General features: G+C 35.7%; 1 protein-coding gene across 3 annotated transcripts; it reads left to right on the forward strand.

The window, feature by feature from the left end:
- The first annotated feature begins 1,043 nt into the window (after nt 1-1,043).
- polr3e (polymerase (RNA) III (DNA directed) polypeptide E) lies at nt 1,044-17,264 on the forward strand. Of its 3 annotated transcripts, none has more exons than XM_067369804.1 (21): nt 1,044-1,185; nt 2,549-2,629; nt 2,736-2,786; nt 4,187-4,264; nt 4,347-4,462; nt 4,539-4,621; nt 4,710-4,817; nt 5,153-5,202; nt 5,278-5,397; nt 6,492-6,577; nt 6,679-6,723; nt 6,802-6,893; nt 8,176-8,296; nt 8,378-8,459; nt 8,583-8,642; nt 9,417-9,574; nt 10,426-10,487; nt 11,001-11,485; nt 13,834-13,911; nt 15,299-15,424; nt 16,021-17,264. In XM_067369804.1, exons 2-21 carry the CDS (start codon nt 2,591-2,593, stop codon nt 16,075-16,077), a joined length of 2,097 nt encoding a protein of 698 aa, XP_067225905.1. In that variant the 5' UTR covers nt 1,044-1,185; nt 2,549-2,590; the 3' UTR covers nt 16,078-17,264. The 3 variants fall into 3 exon arrangements, with proteins under 3 accessions (XP_067225905.1, XP_067225906.1, XP_067225907.1); XM_067369805.1 differs by having other exon boundaries at nt 1,063-1,216; XM_067369806.1 differs by having other exon boundaries at nt 1,069-1,174.
- The last annotated feature ends 640 nt before the right edge of the window (nt 17,265-17,904 follow it).

The following is a 17,904-nucleotide window of genomic DNA, read 5'->3' on the forward strand; positions in this document are numbered from 1 at the left end:
TTTATATATTTAACTTTGACTGCCAATTTTTTACTTTTTTCATATATTTTACATTTATGTCGTAATCACAAAGTCATAATAATGAGAAAAAGTTGAAATTATGTGATAAAAAGTTGAAATTATGACTTTATCTTTCAGAATTATGACATAAAAATGCATTATTATGACACTAAGTCATTCTGTAATTATAAAAAGTTAAATATATTAATATATTGACACATTTTGACTTTTTATGTCATCATTTCAAGTCAAAATGGTGTGTCCATTTTTACTTATTTCATATATTTGACACTTTATGTCATAATAATGAGAAAAATTTTAATATATTTAAATTTAAATATATGAAATAAAATGTAAAAATTATGATGCTCATAATTTTGACTGTTTATGTCATAATTTTGATTTAAAGTTATGGCAATAAGTCATAATCACAGTCATAATTATGATATCCGGAAATTATGGGTTAAAAATGTGAAATTATGATCTCTGTTTGGACTTCATGCCATAATTATATCATAATTGTGACAATTTAAGTCATAATTTCAATTTAGTATGTCATAATTCCGACTTTTCATCTCATAAATATGATTAGTATGTAATTCTTTAGACTTTTATGTCATAATTATGATGTACAAAATCATGATTTGTTTCTCATGTGGCAGAAATGGCCCTCCATACATCGAGTTTAATTTTCATATTTAATAATTTTCTGTGAGACTGGAGTGGTGAAAATGACATTTTTGATTTTTTTTTTTTTCTAAAAACATTTTGAATCATTTTTGTCTTGACTAAGAGTAGTTAATTTCATAGGTAATGTTTTGAGTATGCTAATAAACTATTAAATATGCCTAATATTGTCAAACATGACGCGCATGTTAATATATAAAATGTCTGGAATTGTAATAACAGTGGCGAATAATGTCTTTCAGCACATGCACACTAGTTGAATCATGACACAAGATCCCTAGGTATACCGCTCTGGCAGGGATTGTGACGCGGCCAGTGCGTCGCGGCCGCAGTGCATGGTGGGATTGTGGCGAGCGCACACGGCTCCTCCCCACGTGTCTGACTGCAGCTGATGATGACCATCATGGCAGCACAGAGACAGTTCGTCTCCTCCACACACTGAGCTGAAGAGAGGCTCGGGCGAGGGAAGAGGTCGAGGCGAGCGGCGGTCAGTCACAGGTCAGATCTGAGCTCAGCTGCGGGTTTGATGGTCAGTGGGTCAGTCGAGGCCTCGCTGTGTGTGTGTGTCAGTGAGTTCACAGCATGCTGGCACTGGCAATGCTGTATCAAAAGTTTCACACGCACAAAGATCATGAATATAAACGCGTTCAGATCGCAGATGTGGTGATTGTGCCTGTGATCGCCGTGACGCGCGTCAGGAGCCGCTAGCGCTGCTTAGCATGTTGTTTCGCTCGAGACTGACAGTTTCCCCTCATAAGTGTTTGTTTTTAACATTTTTACTTTTAATTGTAATGTAACTTGTTGTGTTCGTGTTTGTTTGAAGCTGCTGTTCGTCAGTGTCGTGTTGCTCGCTCTTGCATCATTCACTAAACGATTAACATTACCTGCTAATTATCATGACGAACACTGATTGATTGACAGTTTACACGAGTGTGTGTATAACTTATATGTATTGTGTGTGTGTGTGTGTGTGTGTGTGTGAGATATATATATATATATATATATATATATATATATATATATATATATATATATATATATATATATATATAAAATATGTGTGTGTATGTAAAGTTTAACTTATGAGAATTTTATATTTAGAGTCAAAATAATGACTTTATATGTCTCTAGTGTGTTTGTGTATATTTACTAGCACAATATTTTCATATATATGTGTGTGTGTAAACACAATATTGGTTTCGGGACAAGTTAAAGGGTTAGTTCACCCAAAAATGAAAATAATGTCATTAATAATTACTCACCCTCATGCCATTAGACCTTCGTTCATCTTCAGAACACAAATTAAGATATTTTTGATGAAATCCGATGGCTCGGTGAGGCCTGAGCAATGACATTTCCTCTCTCAAGATCCATTAATGTACTAAAAACATATTTAAATCAGTTCATGTGAGTACAGTGGTTCAATATTAATAAATTCAACACAAAAGATTCATAACGCTCCGAAGCTTCCTGAAGCAGTGTTTTGAAATCGGCCATCACTATATAAGTCATTATTTTGTTTTTTTGGTGCACCAAAAATATTCTCGTGGCTTTATAATATTAATATTGAACCACTGTACTCACATGAACTGATTTAAATATGTTTTTAGTACATTAATGGATCTTGAGAGAGGAAGTGTCATTGCTCAGGCCTCACTGAGCCATCGGATTTCATCAAAAATATCTTAATTTGTGTTCAGAAGATGAACGAAGGTCTTACGGGTGTGGAACGACATGAGGGTGAGTAATTAATGACAGAAATTTAATTTTTGACGCTTTAATCACCAGTATGGAGCAGTATTGTGTTTCATATATTCACATATAATCACATTATATTCATAGCTTTCTCTTGTGTTCACAGGTTTGAAGTCTTCCAGCAGTGGTTTCTTCATCTGTCTTCACTATGGCCAGCGGAGACGATGACGATCCAATCATACAAGAGGTCAAAGGACATGTTGAACTTCTACAGGATGATCAAACTGCAGCGTCACCGTTGAGCGTCTATCTTCATTCTCTCTCTCTCTCTCTCTCTCTCTTCCTCTCGTTAGATTGACGTGTATCTGGCCAGAAGCCTCGTGGAAAAGCTGTATCTGTTCCAGGTGAGAATGGCAGATCATGAGGTTATTGCTGATATAAATGCAGTGCAGTTTAATGATGGTGAATGTGTTGGACATAAAAATGTGCAAAAGTTCGGGTTGGTAAAACTCGCCAAAGCTGTGTTTATTTGATCAAAAATACAGTAAAACAGTGAAATATTATTCCAATGTAAATCAGCTGTTTTCTATGTGAATATATAGTAAAGTGTAATTTATATCATGTGATCAAAGCTGAATTTTCAGCATCATTACTCCAGTCTTCAGTGCCAATATTGAAATCACAATTATTGGTGAGTGATTTGAAATATTAGTGAAATTTCTGAAATATTGATACTTCAGCAAAACTAATACTAGTGTGACTAATGTACGTGATGTAAAAGATCAAAATAATTACAGAAGACAAACAGCAATACAAGAAGAGCAAAGAAACAAAATGGACATTAAAAACAAAAAAAATCACCCACAAATATAATTTCTGTCATTAATTCCTCTCCCTCATGTCGTTCCACACCCGTAAGACCTTCATTCATCTTCAGAACACAAATTAAGATATTTTTGAGGAAATCCGAGCAATATAATCAACACTTTCAAGGTCCAGAAAGGAACTAAAGACATTGTTAAAACAGTCATGTGACTGCAGTGGATCAACCTTAATGTTATGAGGAGACGAGAATAACAAAAATAACCACTTTATTCAACAATCTCTTCTCTTCTGTCATTATCTTATGCAGGTGATGCAGTAACACAGTGAAGCTTCCGTGTTTACGTCCGAATGCCGGCTCAGTATTGGCCAAAGCTGGTCACGTGATCAGCACGACGCATGCAGGCCAATAATGAGTCGGCGTTCTGACGATGAACCTGGAAGCGCTGGACGTAAACAACATGAGAATTTAATGTTTTTTTTTGTCTTTGCACACAAAAAGTATTCTCGTCGCTTATAAAATAACACTGCGTAGTCTAACTGTGCACATTAAATATAGATTAATCCTTATTAAAGCTACTGAAGTTATTCAGTCAAGATCAGAGTGATTTTCCTTCATTTTTCCTACATTATCATTAATGACAGACACCAGCAGGTTTATTTATTTACTGCTGTCACTTTAAGAGCTGTACGGATCCAATACACATGTGTTTTATTTCTCGACTGTGTACGTTTATTTAACACACAATCCTCTGTGTTTACGTGAATACTCTCCAAAAAGACATTTTTGTATGCGTTTCAGTGCCCATTTTCTTATCCTGTCTGTTTTGATCAGTTTAATGCATCTTTTTGAGCTGTAGATCATTTTGCATAATATTTAAGTGTTTGTTTATAGACAAGGCTAGATAAAAATGCCTGAGCAGTTTTGGTTATTGACTGATCATGGTGAAATGCCACTATTGTTGTATGTTTTCTCCTCTAGTATCCGGTGCGTCCTGCAACCATGAGCTACAATAACGCGACTCATCTGGCGGCCAGAATTAAACCCAAGCAGCAGAAAGTAAGCCGGCTTTCACTCCTAGTTTCTGAAGTTACTCCTCTTTAAAAGCACAGAGGTCACGTTTTTCCCTCCTCACATCCAGGTTGAACTGGAGGTTGCAATGGACACCATGAGTCCGAACTACTGTCGCAGTAAAGGGGAGCAGATCGCCCTCAATGTGGACGGCACGTCCTCCGAGGACTCCAACGTTTATTCGACGTGAGGAACATCAGCTTTCTGGTGCTTAGAACCAACTTTGGTGTTACTAGTGTTAATCTTTTCCTTCTGCTTAAAGGAAAATGATGGACAAGCAAACGTTCTCGTCGATCCAGGCGACCACGAACACGTCCCGCTACGCTGCAGCCGTGTTCCACAAAGGTAATTTATTATGAAGAAATAAAATACGTCTCAGATTAGCAGAAGTGTCAAGTATTGTGACGTGATGAGCTGTTATTGATGTGTTCAGGAGAGCTTCATCTCACTCCGCTGCAAGGAATCCTGCAGATGAGACCGAGCTTCACATACTTGGATAAAGCTGATACTAAACACAGAGAGAGAGAGGCGGCCAATGAAGGTCAGGAGACGCTATTTTTACACTATCACATCTGATTTGATCTTAAAGTCGCATGAAAGGGAAGTTGCCCTAGTCTTTTCTTCTCTATAGTGCAGAAACGCTTCGCAAACAAGAACAAATGTAAGGCGGGGCTTGATTTTAATTTGGATTGGATGGTTGTGGTTTGCTATTGGTGGATCTCATGTGAGTGACAGGTTGCCCCGCCCTCATCATCAGAGAAGAGAAGCTGCAAGAGGAAGATATTCTGATTCAGGATTATGAGGAACAATACGGATGCGCACGGATAAATCACTGTGTTAGACACATTATTAACTAACGAATGTGTTTGTTTACAGCTGGAGACTCTTCTCAGGATGAAGCAGAAGAAGACGTTAAACAAATCACTGTAAGGCTTCATTCAGTTGAACAAAATGCAGTCGGTGTGTGTTTTGTGTTCACTTATCTTATTGTTTTTAACCAGGTGAGGTTTTCCCGGCCGGAGTCAGAGCAGGCCCGTCAGCGCCGCATCCAGTCGTACGAGTTCCTGCAGAAGAAACAGGCGGAAGAGCCCTGGGTTCACCTGCACTACCACGGTCTAAAGGTGAGTGTGATCACATGACCCACACATCTAATCTCAGTGTGATTCTCAGAACAAACAGAAGCACTATATAAATATATATATAAACACTGGATGGAAATGCCAAGATGTACATAAATGAGCATAAAAACATATGCAATATTTGTTTTATTTGATCAATTTTCATTCAGTCGCTCTTTTACACAGTATAAAAATGCATTCTAAAAAATCTAAGCAGTTTGTAATCAGGCATCTAGAATCATTAACAGTATTTTAAAGTGCCTGAAATGACAATACTGTGCATTAGGGCTGGGTAAAAAATATTGATTCTCATTTTTACTAACAGATATCGATTCTGAAATCCCAAGAATCGATTAGTCTAGTCTGTTTTCAGTTGATGAATGAGCAGAATATGTAGCTCCTCCCATTCAATAAATCACAATAATCTTTGTTACTTTTGATATGAAGCAAAGTCTCCGATTTCAAATGACGTCCATCTTATTATGAGATTCAGAAAATAAATGTCGTTTCGGCGCCGTTTAATGTGGCGTGACGGATCGCTTTAGCGCCTCAGTTAAAGAGAAGCATGTGATCATCCTCTCCTCCGCTTTAATACCAGTTACAGTGAAATAAACATGAACATCTGAAGGTATGTTAAAATATACAGTACAACTTACTGAAATCCGTATCATGTCTCGTGTAATCACTCAATCAGTGCTTCAACCTCAATAAAACAGCTTCAGTGTCACGTGACGTCACATTTACCTCAGAAAAACATATTCAGTGACCATAAACTCATTAGTCAGCTAGAAAAGTGCTCTAGAAAGATAAATATAGCAATGCATCGTTACATAATCATTATAATGTTCTTCAATATTTAATGCATGTTTGAATAAATCAGTGTGACTGACACGATTTAAATGTTTATATTTAAAAAAAAATGAATTGGAGTAGAAATATGATTATGTAATTCTAAACTTTATTTATAATACAAACATCATTGAGTGTAATTTAAATGTTTGTATATAAATAAGTTAATTTAACCTTCAATATTTTTATCACTGTGTGTGTTTATTAAGCATGAATCCTCATTTATTGTGATTATTGTGCTTCTGTAGGACGGCCGTTCTGAGCATGAGCGCCAGTATCTTTACTGTCAGGCCATGGACACCACAGAAAACACAGAGCTGGTGAAAACACCACGGTTAGTGCATGGAGTGAAGCTCTCTTGATTTTTACCCCTGATGTGTTTACCTCCTCCTGTAAAGTGTGTGTGTGCATCTGATGTTTTTGTTCTCTCCTCAGTGAATATCTGTCCATGCTCATGCCTCCTCTGGCTGAAGAAAAAGTGTAAGTAGAGGAACTTTCTGTAGGATGCATTGAGTTTTTCAGATGATTTCTGATCTTATTTTGTCTCTCGTTCTCTAGCGTGAAGCCCATGGGTCCCAGTAACGTGCTCTCCATGGCCCAGCTCCGCACCCTGCCTCTGGGTGATCAGGTCAAGACGCTGATGAAGAACGGTCAGCTTGGGTTACGCTATCGTTTAGGGTCTATTTTTTCTGTCTCTATTAAGGCTGCACAAAATAGATGTCGCAATATGGTTTAGTGCGATTGTCAAATCACGCCGACTGAGATTTAATTAAATTAATGTATGCGCTACCATTTTCAGTGCATTTTTGAATGAAGAAATTAAGACTTAAATAGGGCTGTCAAACGATTAATCGCATACAAAATAAAAGTTTGAGTTTGCCTAATATATGTGGGTGTACTGTGTGTAGTTTTTATATATATATATATATATATATATGTATATATGTATATGTATATATGTATATGTATGTATATATATGTATGTATGTGTATATATATATATATATATATATATATATATATATATATATATATATATATATATATATATATATATATATATATATATATATATATATATATATAATACAAATACATCCATGTATATATTTGAGAAATATTTACAAATACATGTATTTATTTATATTTTTATATAATTTAAATTATATATAAATATAACATTTTGTACATAAAAAAACATTTCTCTTAAATATATATATATTAATTTGTGTGTATTTATATATACATATTAATTACACACAGTACTCGCAGATATATTATGCAAGCTCAAACTTTTATTTTGAATGCGATTAATCATTTGACAGCCCTAGACTTAAATATTGGTATTGTAATTTTGTAATCTTCAACTAATGCTGGTTATTACAATATATTTCTTATTTTATGTAATCTTTTTATTTGATGATAATCACATAAGTCATATTGAATTGGTCAAAACAGTGGGAATGTGGCACATGAAACTGAAGTGTTTTAAAATCATTTTCAAAAATGGTGTAGGATTTGTTTCAAAACAATTTTCACACAGAAATTGCTAGTAAATTTCACAAATAATTACAGAGAATCTCAAGTAACTTTAAATTAAACATCAAATTTTGAAATGGAAAGACAGAAATAGTAAAACATATTCCAGTAATCTTTCAAAAAATATTTTTATTACTGTGAAGTTTTTTGTAAATCGTTCAGCTATTTAAAAAAAAAGTAATTTTACTTTTTTAATAATTATTTTCTGTGCAGATTTACAATATCAAAAAAAAAAAAACCTCAGTCTAAAATGATTTTTTTCTGAACATACAGTAGATATTCTGTATTTTTTATATCGTAATATCACATAAAAAACTAAATATCACAACTGAGATTTTCCCCATGTCGTACAGCAGCACGAGTCTCTATATAGATGTTTCCTTTGTCTGTCAGTCAAGGTAATGCCGTTCGCCAACCTGATGGGGCTGCTGGCGTCAGGGACGGACTCCACCTCCGTGCTGCGATGCATACAGCAGGTGGCGCTGCTCGTCCAGGGCAACTGGGTCGTGAAGAGGTCAGGCTTTTACATTTATGTTTATGCTGAATCTGAAACTGATGCACGAAGCGCTAAAATGCTGCGATTTGTCTCTTCCAGTGACGTGCTGTATCCCAAAAACACCTGCAGTTCACACAGCGGCGTTCCTGCTGAAGTGCTCTGTCGCGGCCGAGACTTTGTGGTGAGTTTATATGAATTTTAGCTTAATATTATTTGGATTGTAAAGACGAGCACTATCATTAAGTGCAGTGTAATATGTGTTGCACTTGCTGATTTCCTAAAAGTGTTTTATCTTTGCTCTCAGATGTGGAGATTCACTCTGGAGCGAACCCTGATGAGAAAAGAGGTCGCTGCCATCATAAAGGTTTGTGAGCGGAATTATAATCACTACTCGAGTATAACAGAAGATGGCGCTGTAAGATGTAATGTTTTTACTCTTGTGATGTTAACATGAACATTTCTGAAACCATATCTAGACTTTAACCTCGTGTATCCTACTGCTTCATATTTGATGCATGAAAGGCCTCGAAATGATCAAAACTTTGCTGATAAACCCGTCACACAATCTCCTACAGATAATTTAGACTTTTCTTATCTTAGTATCATTGTAAAACCTTAATCTCGTGCTTCACGTGTCTTTCTGCAGTGAAAACCTATTTTTATCAAGTAAATGTAAGGATAACTTTGATATTGTTTGTAATTGTAAGCAGCTTTACTTGATTATCATACATCATTTTATAGAAAAATCATGAGGATCAAATATCATCTTTTGAGGAAGTTTATTTGTTCATCTCTCAATCATCATTGTATTGCATTGCATTATGTTTAAAAACTACAGAGATTTGATCATAAAACATATAATTGGCAGATATTTATTTATATGCATTTAATGTCAGTATCTGCTGTACTGTTATAAAGATCTCATTGATTTACATCCATATAAATATCATCATCTGTTATAAAAGCTTGATGTAGCAAATATGATACTCAACAAATTAAAACATTTAAATATTCTGTCTAAAGTTTTTCAAATAATTATTATTTCATATGTCAGGCTTTACGGGGTTAATTATGATTTTTTTGTGTGCATTAATCATGTATGTTAATCAGCATGTTGATGTTTATCATGTGACTCCAGCTTCCTCCGGAGGACGTGAAGGACTTCCTGGAGCAGATGTCCGCCCCTCGATTAAACCGAGGCTGGGAGTTCCTGTTGCCCACAGATCATGATTTTGTCCGAAAGCATCCTGATGTGGCTCAGCGGCAGCACATGCTCTGGATGGGCATTCAGTCCAAGTACGAAACGGCCTCTCACATTCTTATGAGTTTGATCATGTGTTGCATTTATTCATCCAGAAATGAACATTAATGAACATAATTTGATAATCGTTCCTCCACCGTACAGAGCTGTCGAATAACTTCAGAAATCATGCACGAGTTGTACGGAGAGAAAGTAAATAGAGTGCAACATTCGGGTTCTGGAAGTAGAAATGTTGTTCATTTCTCCGTAGGTGAACTGATTATTAATGATAACTCATGAACTGCTGAAGACAGACGTACTGTGAGCTACGACGCTGTTAATTGATGGTGTATGCGTTTGTTGAATCTACAGCCCACATGATTAACAGCAGAATTCCTGGAGGAAAAACTACATTACCCATGATTCTGCAGAGAAATCCCCACCAATCAGAGAATCGAAACAAATTGGGGCAGAAGAACCACCCACTTCCTTGAAGCATTGCAAATGATTCATTTGATATTTCTCCATTTTTAATTTGAACATGTCATTTGCAATGCTTCATGGGGATTGTTGTTCTTCCCCTCAAAGCTTAAGTTTTGTCTGTTTGTACGATTTTCAATCAATTTAAATACTTCAAAGTTTGTAATGTGTTTCTCCTCGTGTCTCGTTGGCTTGTTTTATGGCTTTTAACTCTTTAATGAAGACTTTTAAAAAATCCCCAATGGGAAAATTAATGGATAAATATTTCTGCAACCAAGACAGCTGAAAAAGTGGACTTATACAGGGTTAGAACAAAACGAGAGTGAGCACATCATTATTTTGCTTTAGCTAAATAAGAATATTAGATATTGTACACAGTTTGATCTTAATACGAGGACAAAATCTCTAAATAAACACTATATTGCAGGTTGGAAAAAGTGTTCAACTTCTCCAAAGATGACTTTGTGCCTAAAAAGGATGTTCAGATGGGTATGTTCTGACTTTCTCTTGAGTTCTCTATACATTTACACACACTTTTATAACTAATATACATATTTTTTATGTTTGTGAAAAGTCTTCTGCTTGATCAAAAATATACTTACAAATATTTTTTTAAAAATAGTAAAATTCAGAAATATTATTCCAATGTAAATCAGCTGTTTTCTATGTGAATATATAGTAAAGTGTAATTTATTCCTGTGACATGATCCTTCAGAAATCATTCTGATAGGATGATTTGATGCTCAAGAAACATTTATGATCATTAACACAGTCATATTTTTGTGGAAACTGATACATTTTATTTTTCAGGATTCTTTGATGAATAGAATGTTCAAAAGAACAGCATTTATTTGAAAAAGAAACAATTTGTAACATTATAAATGTCTTTTAATGTCATTTTTGATCAGTTTAATGTGTCCTTGCTGCCCTTAAACATCATACTGACTCCACACTGAACGCTCCTGTACGGATGTTTCATTCAGCGTGTGTTTGTTGCTGCAGATCCGGTTCACGTCAGCGGAGACCAGCGTCTCAAAGCGGCCCGAGAGAACGCGAGGGAAAGCCACGGCGTCCTGCAGAGAGAGCTGGACGCTCGCAGAACGAAGGCGTCGCGCCCCCCGGGCTCCTCCGGTGAAGCCTGCGCTCCGGTGCGGGTCAAACAAGAGCCCGTGAGTGACTCTGAGGAGCCCATGGACACGTCGGGCCCGCTCCTGAACGGCTCCATCAACGGTTACCCTAACTCTACCTCTCCGGTCTCGGACGCTCATAACGGACACGGGGCCGGTCACGCTTTCACCCCAGAGCTGCAGGAGTTTGTGCAGAGCACCTTCAGAAAGCATTACGTCCTGTGCCTGAGCGAAGTGAAGCGGTTGTTTAACCTGCATCTGGCCAGCTTGCCCACGGGTCACTCCGCGTACGGACATGTGACCGACCGCATGCTGCAGGACACCATCCTCCAGAGCCAGTGCAAACAGATCCTGGTGCCTGTAAGTACTGTGACGGGATCGTCAAAATAAAGGATACAGTTTTCTAAAGCTTTTTCAGAGCAAATAGCATGTAATTTTAATATCATATTTATAATTAAATATAATTTAACCCTTCAGAGTGTGATGTCATGTCTAGGGCTGCCCCTCAATGAAGAGTTTTCTAGTCGACCAGTAGTCGCTCATTCAATCCATTAGTCGACTAATCACACGTTTATATTAATTTAATTTCTCTATTATATACTGACGAATATTAAACCATAATGAGCTCGAGCACAAACATAAAACTGCCACAAAGCACCGGCAAAAGTAATGATTAAGAATGTGTCGGGTAAAAAATATCAAGGAAATATTTTAATAATTTATTAATAAACCAGTGTTTCTGAGTCAGTGTCGCTGCAAAGATGAAGTTGATGATGCCGACTCTCATCTCCACAGTGAACGCACCTATAGAGAGAAATGCATTTTTCATACGGATTACAAAAAAAAAAGTATTTTGAATTGATTCATTTAAAAGTAGACATTTCAATCTTTCTATAGATATATTTCTCATGTCTGTGAGGCAAGTATACACCGAGTTTGGGTTCATTTTTGTGACGTGCTCCAGTTCAGGGAGACACAGAAGGCAGAAAGCACTTCCTGTTTGTGTTCTTTATTTTACAAAAGCACAATGTTTTCATGTTATTGTGAGTTTACACAAATAAAAGTAGATCCTTTACAGTTTCAAATGATTTGTGTGACAAAATGACGGAGTATTTAATAGTGATCGAACGATATTGATTTTTTTTTTTTTTTTTAGAACCGATACCGATCATTTATGTGACCGATAACCGATATTTATTTACTGTTATACTTCTGTTTTTAACACGATTACAACACCACTGAACTGAACAAACCATTTATTTATAACATTCACTCCCTCATTGCATAGAAAACAACATTTATTGGTGTATAAATAAGATTTGTTAATTTTAATCTTCATATTATAAAAATAATTTTATTTATAAAATCAGCAGCAACACTAACATTAACAATAAGCAAAATAAATGTAGAATGTCTAATGTTTTCAAATGGAGAAATTTAAAAACAGGAGTCTTTTGCAGAAATATAATACTTCATTTTAAACTACAGTTTTAGTAGATTTATAAGCTGTTTATTGGGCTAAAGAATGGAGAATAATTCGCTGGATAATGTTAAATATATTCTCTGGAATATAACAAACAAAACATGGTATTTTATTGCATTTCTCAACTGGTTTGTTATATCAGAATTATTCATGTTTTTGTCGTTCTAGATTATGAAATATCAAAGCGCTGTTTATCTCTGCATTTACACAGAACTATACTCAAACTGCGATCGCTCGCGAGTTTTGTTTACTTGGATGTTTATTAGCAAATTAATGGTTATATAGTAAATGTTTATATAATTACGGTGTTTTAAACAACTGAATCTTGTTAAAAGTTTCATGCGGTGGCCGTGGAGCATTTCCTGAGCATCAACCCGCTGAGCGAACGAATGCAGACGACTTCACGAGACTAATGATGAACAGAGAGAATTACAAAACCAATGGTAAAATGCTTAAATATCGGGGAAAATATCGGTAAATTGATATATTGGTCGATCTCTAATTTTAAGCAGTTTCTGCTATTAACAGAAGAAATGCAAGTGATCGCGCCGGCGCCTCTATAGCCGAATTATATCACACATTAATCTAGTTTAACATTATAGCGAGCGCTACTTACATGTTTCAAATGATAAGCCATGTTTGAGGTCGATGTTTAGATGTCCTGCCCGACACACTGTAATTACCAGAAGGACCCGCCGTTATCCATCTGATCCGCCCCTCTCCGACTGTGTGACTTCAGCACGAGGTGTTTTCCTAATAATAAAACGTTTGTTTGACTAATCCTCTTACAGTCGACTAATGATTAGTCAATATTAGGGAGCAGCCCTGTTTATATCCAAACCACCACAGGCAGTTACATTTGACCCTATCCCATAATTCTATGTGTTTATATTTTGTGATTTTTATGTATGTCAAGATTTCCAGTAATGTCTAAAAAGAATCAAATGTTATGATGTGGTTCCCAAAGAACTAACCAAAGGTTAACAAAGTCAGAATACACGTTTGATGAAATAAAAACATTGGGAACGATTATATATTATTGTTTTGAAGTAAAAAGATTCATTTTGCGTGCGTCAGAGGGATAATAATTGTTTTTGTTTCTGGCTTTAATTCCCCCATTAATGTCCGTGTCTGTCCCGCTGCTTCAGATAATGTGTTTGATTTTAAGATGTGCTTCAGTCCTTTTGTTCCTGAAGCTTATTGGATTAAGGGTGTGTGTGTGTAGTTTCCTCCTCAGAGCGGTGCCACGGCGGACGAGCAGAAGGTCTTCGGTCTGTGGGAGAGCGGAGAAACCTTTGACAAGGTGCTTGAGTTGTTGTGACCTTCATTCTAACCACGTTCACACTGTCAGTCCAAATCCCGATTGTGTCTTTTATATGATCTGCGCTGGTCTCTAAACATGTCTCCGTTATATAGTAACTTTTGGCTCGTCCGGCGCATTTCAACAACTCAGCCTTCTTTCTGCAGTGATTTTCAGCTTGTCTCCTATAACAACTAGGCATGCGACGGTATCAAATTTTCATGTTGCGATTAATTGCTGAAGCTTTTATCACGGTATACGGTATTATCACGATATTGAAGTAAGTTGCAAAAAAAAGTGTTGTCATAGTATAACCGGTTTAAGAACTCTTTTTGTAATAACAAAAATAACTGAATGTTTAAATACAATAATACAATACACAAAAAATGTAAATCAAATTTTCACACAGATTAAAGTGCAAAAGAATTCGACTATAAAGAACAACAGGAACACTTCACAATAAGATCTCATTATATACTGCATTAACTAAGATTGAGCAACAGCTACACTTGTTACAGAAAGTATTATTTTTTTGTTAATAGTTTTCTCTCAGGTCCATTAAATTTTAAAGTTATTTTGATTTTAGTAATGTTATTAAACAGTAACTAAGAATAATTAATGCTTTATAAGTATTTTTCATTGTCAGTTTGGTAATAATGAATTAACATGTTAACTAATGAAGCCGTATGTCTGTTTTACTGAACAATAACAAATAATCAGAACATTTCTAATCATTCGGGCATGTTGTAGTCCAGATTAAAATATATGTATGAGGCATTTTAAAAACGTCACCAGCGCAGTTGCTTTGTTTATGGCGTTTCCGTGGTACCGTTTCACTCTGCTGTTCCATCAGCGCCCTCTGCTGTCAGAGAGTGAACGTGCACTTTCATTCAGCGCGTCTTTCACGTCTCCGCCATGTGCTTCTCGTGCACGTTGAGCTTGTTTACATCTGAGCGCGTGTTTTTTTGATGCAGAATACAGCGGTGTTGTGCATTTTATAGGGTTGATGGGGAAAGTATTTTTTAATGCATTAAAAAAAATTTAATAATTGGAAAAAAGTATTATTGACGGTATTTTGAAATGCCCACGATAACAATAACGTGCATATTCATTATCGTGATATATCGCATTACCGAATATCGGCACAAGTCTAATAACAACATCTGATGTTTACATTTTATGTGGCGTGAGAAAGTGACATAAATAACGCAGAATCCGTGGATTTCCAGAAATGCAATTTGAATAGGATTTCAAACCACATATGAATGTAGCTCAAAATGGATTTGATGTTTTTTGCCGTTCACACTCGCTGAATCTGATCTGATTCCAGTCGATCCGCACAAACGAGTCTGAAGGAGGATTTTGAGCTGAATTCTGTTTTCCTCCGCAGCACCGGCAGGTTCTGTTCGAGATCTTCATGAAGAACTATCGCGTCAGAAGAAACGTCATCCAGACGCGCCTCACACAGGAACTCGGTGACGCCGTCACCAAAACCGACGTGGATCGACTGCTCAAGGTGACGCAAACCTTTCAGCTGTCAGACTCCATTATTTCTGCTATTAATTTTTGTTTCATTTTGTTTTTTTAACTTTTGAATTACTTTAAAATCTAATATATAATATTATAATATAATAAATGTAATATAATAAATATTTCTCAATTAACTGAACGTTGATTTTTCTAAGTTGTTTTTCAAGTTAAAGAAAGTCAGAAAAATAAATAAATAACAAATGAGCAAGAACTCAACTAAAAATTAAATATTCAGAATTAAAAAAACCTACTTAATTTTCATATTTTCATACATTTGTAAATACAGAAAACCCCTGTGTATTAATACATACCTTAAGCAACCATAAACAAATATGCATTTTACAAACAAAGCCATCAATGTAATTGTAAAATAACCATTAAAATAAAAAAAAAATAAAAAGACAACCTAAACTTATTTTATTTCAGCTAGTGACCAAGGCAGCATTTTTTAATTTCGTTTAACTGGATGTACTGAAATAATTAAAACTGGAGTAAAAATTGCCTGTAATATATAAATATAAAGATAAAGATATATATATATTTTATAATTTATAATGTGTGTGTGTGTGTGTGTGTGTTCAGGAGTGCTGTGTGAGTTTGGGAGGGATGTGGTATCTGAAGGGAACAGTTCCCTCCTGACGGAAGAGCCGGAGCCCTGGGTTCCCGTCAATCAGCTCGTCTGCCTCAGGAGGCGGAGCAAAAACACATGAACCAATCACGGCCCTCGGCTGACCGGGGTGGGAGGAGCATCTGCATACGTTAACCCTTCTGACTCACACGAGCGTCTCCGGAAAAAAAGGGCTGAAGATCGATTTAATTCTGCCATTTAAGCGTAAGGAATGGAGTCGTCTGCCGAACACACACTCAGACTATCACTTATTCTGCTTTTCTTTTGGTTTTCTTTTGTATAATTTAATATGAAAGTAGTAGTTTCGAATAAAGATGATAGGAGATCATGGTTCAACTCGTTGTATCCTGCTTGTGGCCTTTGGGAGCTTATCGTCATATTTTGGCCTTGTTTAGGACATGTAACTGACTGAAAAAAGATGTTTGGTTTAATAATCCCTTTGGTTTTATTGAATATTGGGTTTTTTGTTCTTTTCCCTTGTGTATAAACATGACTTCACTGTAACCCAAAGAATCAGGCCGCAGGATTTGATGGGCATCAGGTCACAATAAATACTCTGATCTTCTGACTTTGTCAAATATTAATTTCTCTGCTCTCACTGGCTCGAATGAAAGCCTCGTGGTTCATTTTATATTCTCTGAAATGTTTACAGCTTACAACCAAAAAAATGGGATAAAACATTTGGACTTTGTGGTTTCTGGAGCAGTTTAGATCAATTCTGACCATGAAATAATAAAAAGCTGATATATGAATCAATGTTAATGCCATCTTATGACCTGAAGTTAGATTCTCAGTGACGTTTGGAGAAGCCTTCTAATTAAGTGAGAAAACGATGTAAACATTATTTCTTGTGAAAATGAACAGTTACACTATTTTTTTCCTCGGTCTGCGAGTGAATCGGAGGTTTTGTCGGCTACGTTTCAACGGTTAAAGTGGTGTGAAAGAAAGTGCCTCTTAATTATTCAGGGGAAATACTGCATCAATCTTATGATTTTGACTGAAATCACCTTCACCTGCGTCTGTAACTGCACATCTGTGTCTCTTCCACAGCTGGATACGAAGCGCTCACTGTCACGTCTGTTGAAAGCATTCCACATATTCAGATCAATGTTGCCAATTTGTGCGGTCACAAACCCCTAAATCAGCCAGTTTTTATTCGTTTGTCATTCTGAATAAACGTTGCAACTGAAATCTTGTCTTATTTTATTGTTTTCATACAGAAGATGATTAATATTCCATAATATTATTGATTTGACTGCACTGACACTATATTTGCCTGTTGAGCTGCTTTATAGCTGAATTATTTTATAATATAAAACTGTTACAGTATTTTCATGTTTATAATTATTGTGAAGCTTCTTTGCTGTATTGTATAAAGTGCTATAGAAAGAAATTAAATGTGACTACATGCAAATTATGCAATAATTTTTTGCAATAATTATGCATAATTATATGCAAATAATCCTAACCCTATAGTAAATACATGTAGTTAATTAACATTACTTAAATCTCAGTACCCCGCATTTTGAAAGCGGCTCCCTGATGAATACAGATATCTCTCAATATGAAAGCTATTTTAGGCTGGGCAGTGTAGTTGTAACCATCTCTCAGCTCTGTATCAAAGAAAAATGTGGTCTTATTTGCATGACTGACATGAAAACGAATAACAGTTTTCTCTTATCAAGCACAAACGGTAAGGTTTCATTTGTTAACATTAGTTAATGCACTGTAAACTATGAACTTAAAATTAATGACTATTTTTATTAACTAACATATATGTTAGTTAATAAAATAAACAAAGATTAATAAATACTGTAGCAAATATATTGCTCATTGTT

This window comes from Chanodichthys erythropterus, chromosome 19 (genome assembly GCF_024489055.1).
Source record: "Chanodichthys erythropterus isolate Z2021 chromosome 19, ASM2448905v1, whole genome shotgun sequence".
Taxonomy (NCBI): domain Eukaryota; kingdom Metazoa; phylum Chordata; class Actinopteri; order Cypriniformes; family Xenocyprididae; genus Chanodichthys; species Chanodichthys erythropterus.

What these genes read in the sequence shown, in the direction of transcription:
- polr3e (XM_067369804.1), top strand. Translation starts at nt 2,591, where the DNA reads ATGGCCAGCGGAGACGATGACGATCCAATCATACAAGAG. An exon ending in GACTCCAACGTTTATTCGAC is followed by an intron (nt 4,463 to 4,538) that starts GTGAGGAACATC and finishes TTCTGCTTAAAG; the next exon opens with GAAAATGATGGACAAGCAAA. An exon ending in CCTCTGGCTGAAGAAAAAGT is followed by an intron (nt 6,724 to 6,801) that starts GTAAGTAGAGGA and finishes CTCGTTCTCTAG; the next exon opens with CGTGAAGCCCATGGGTCCCA.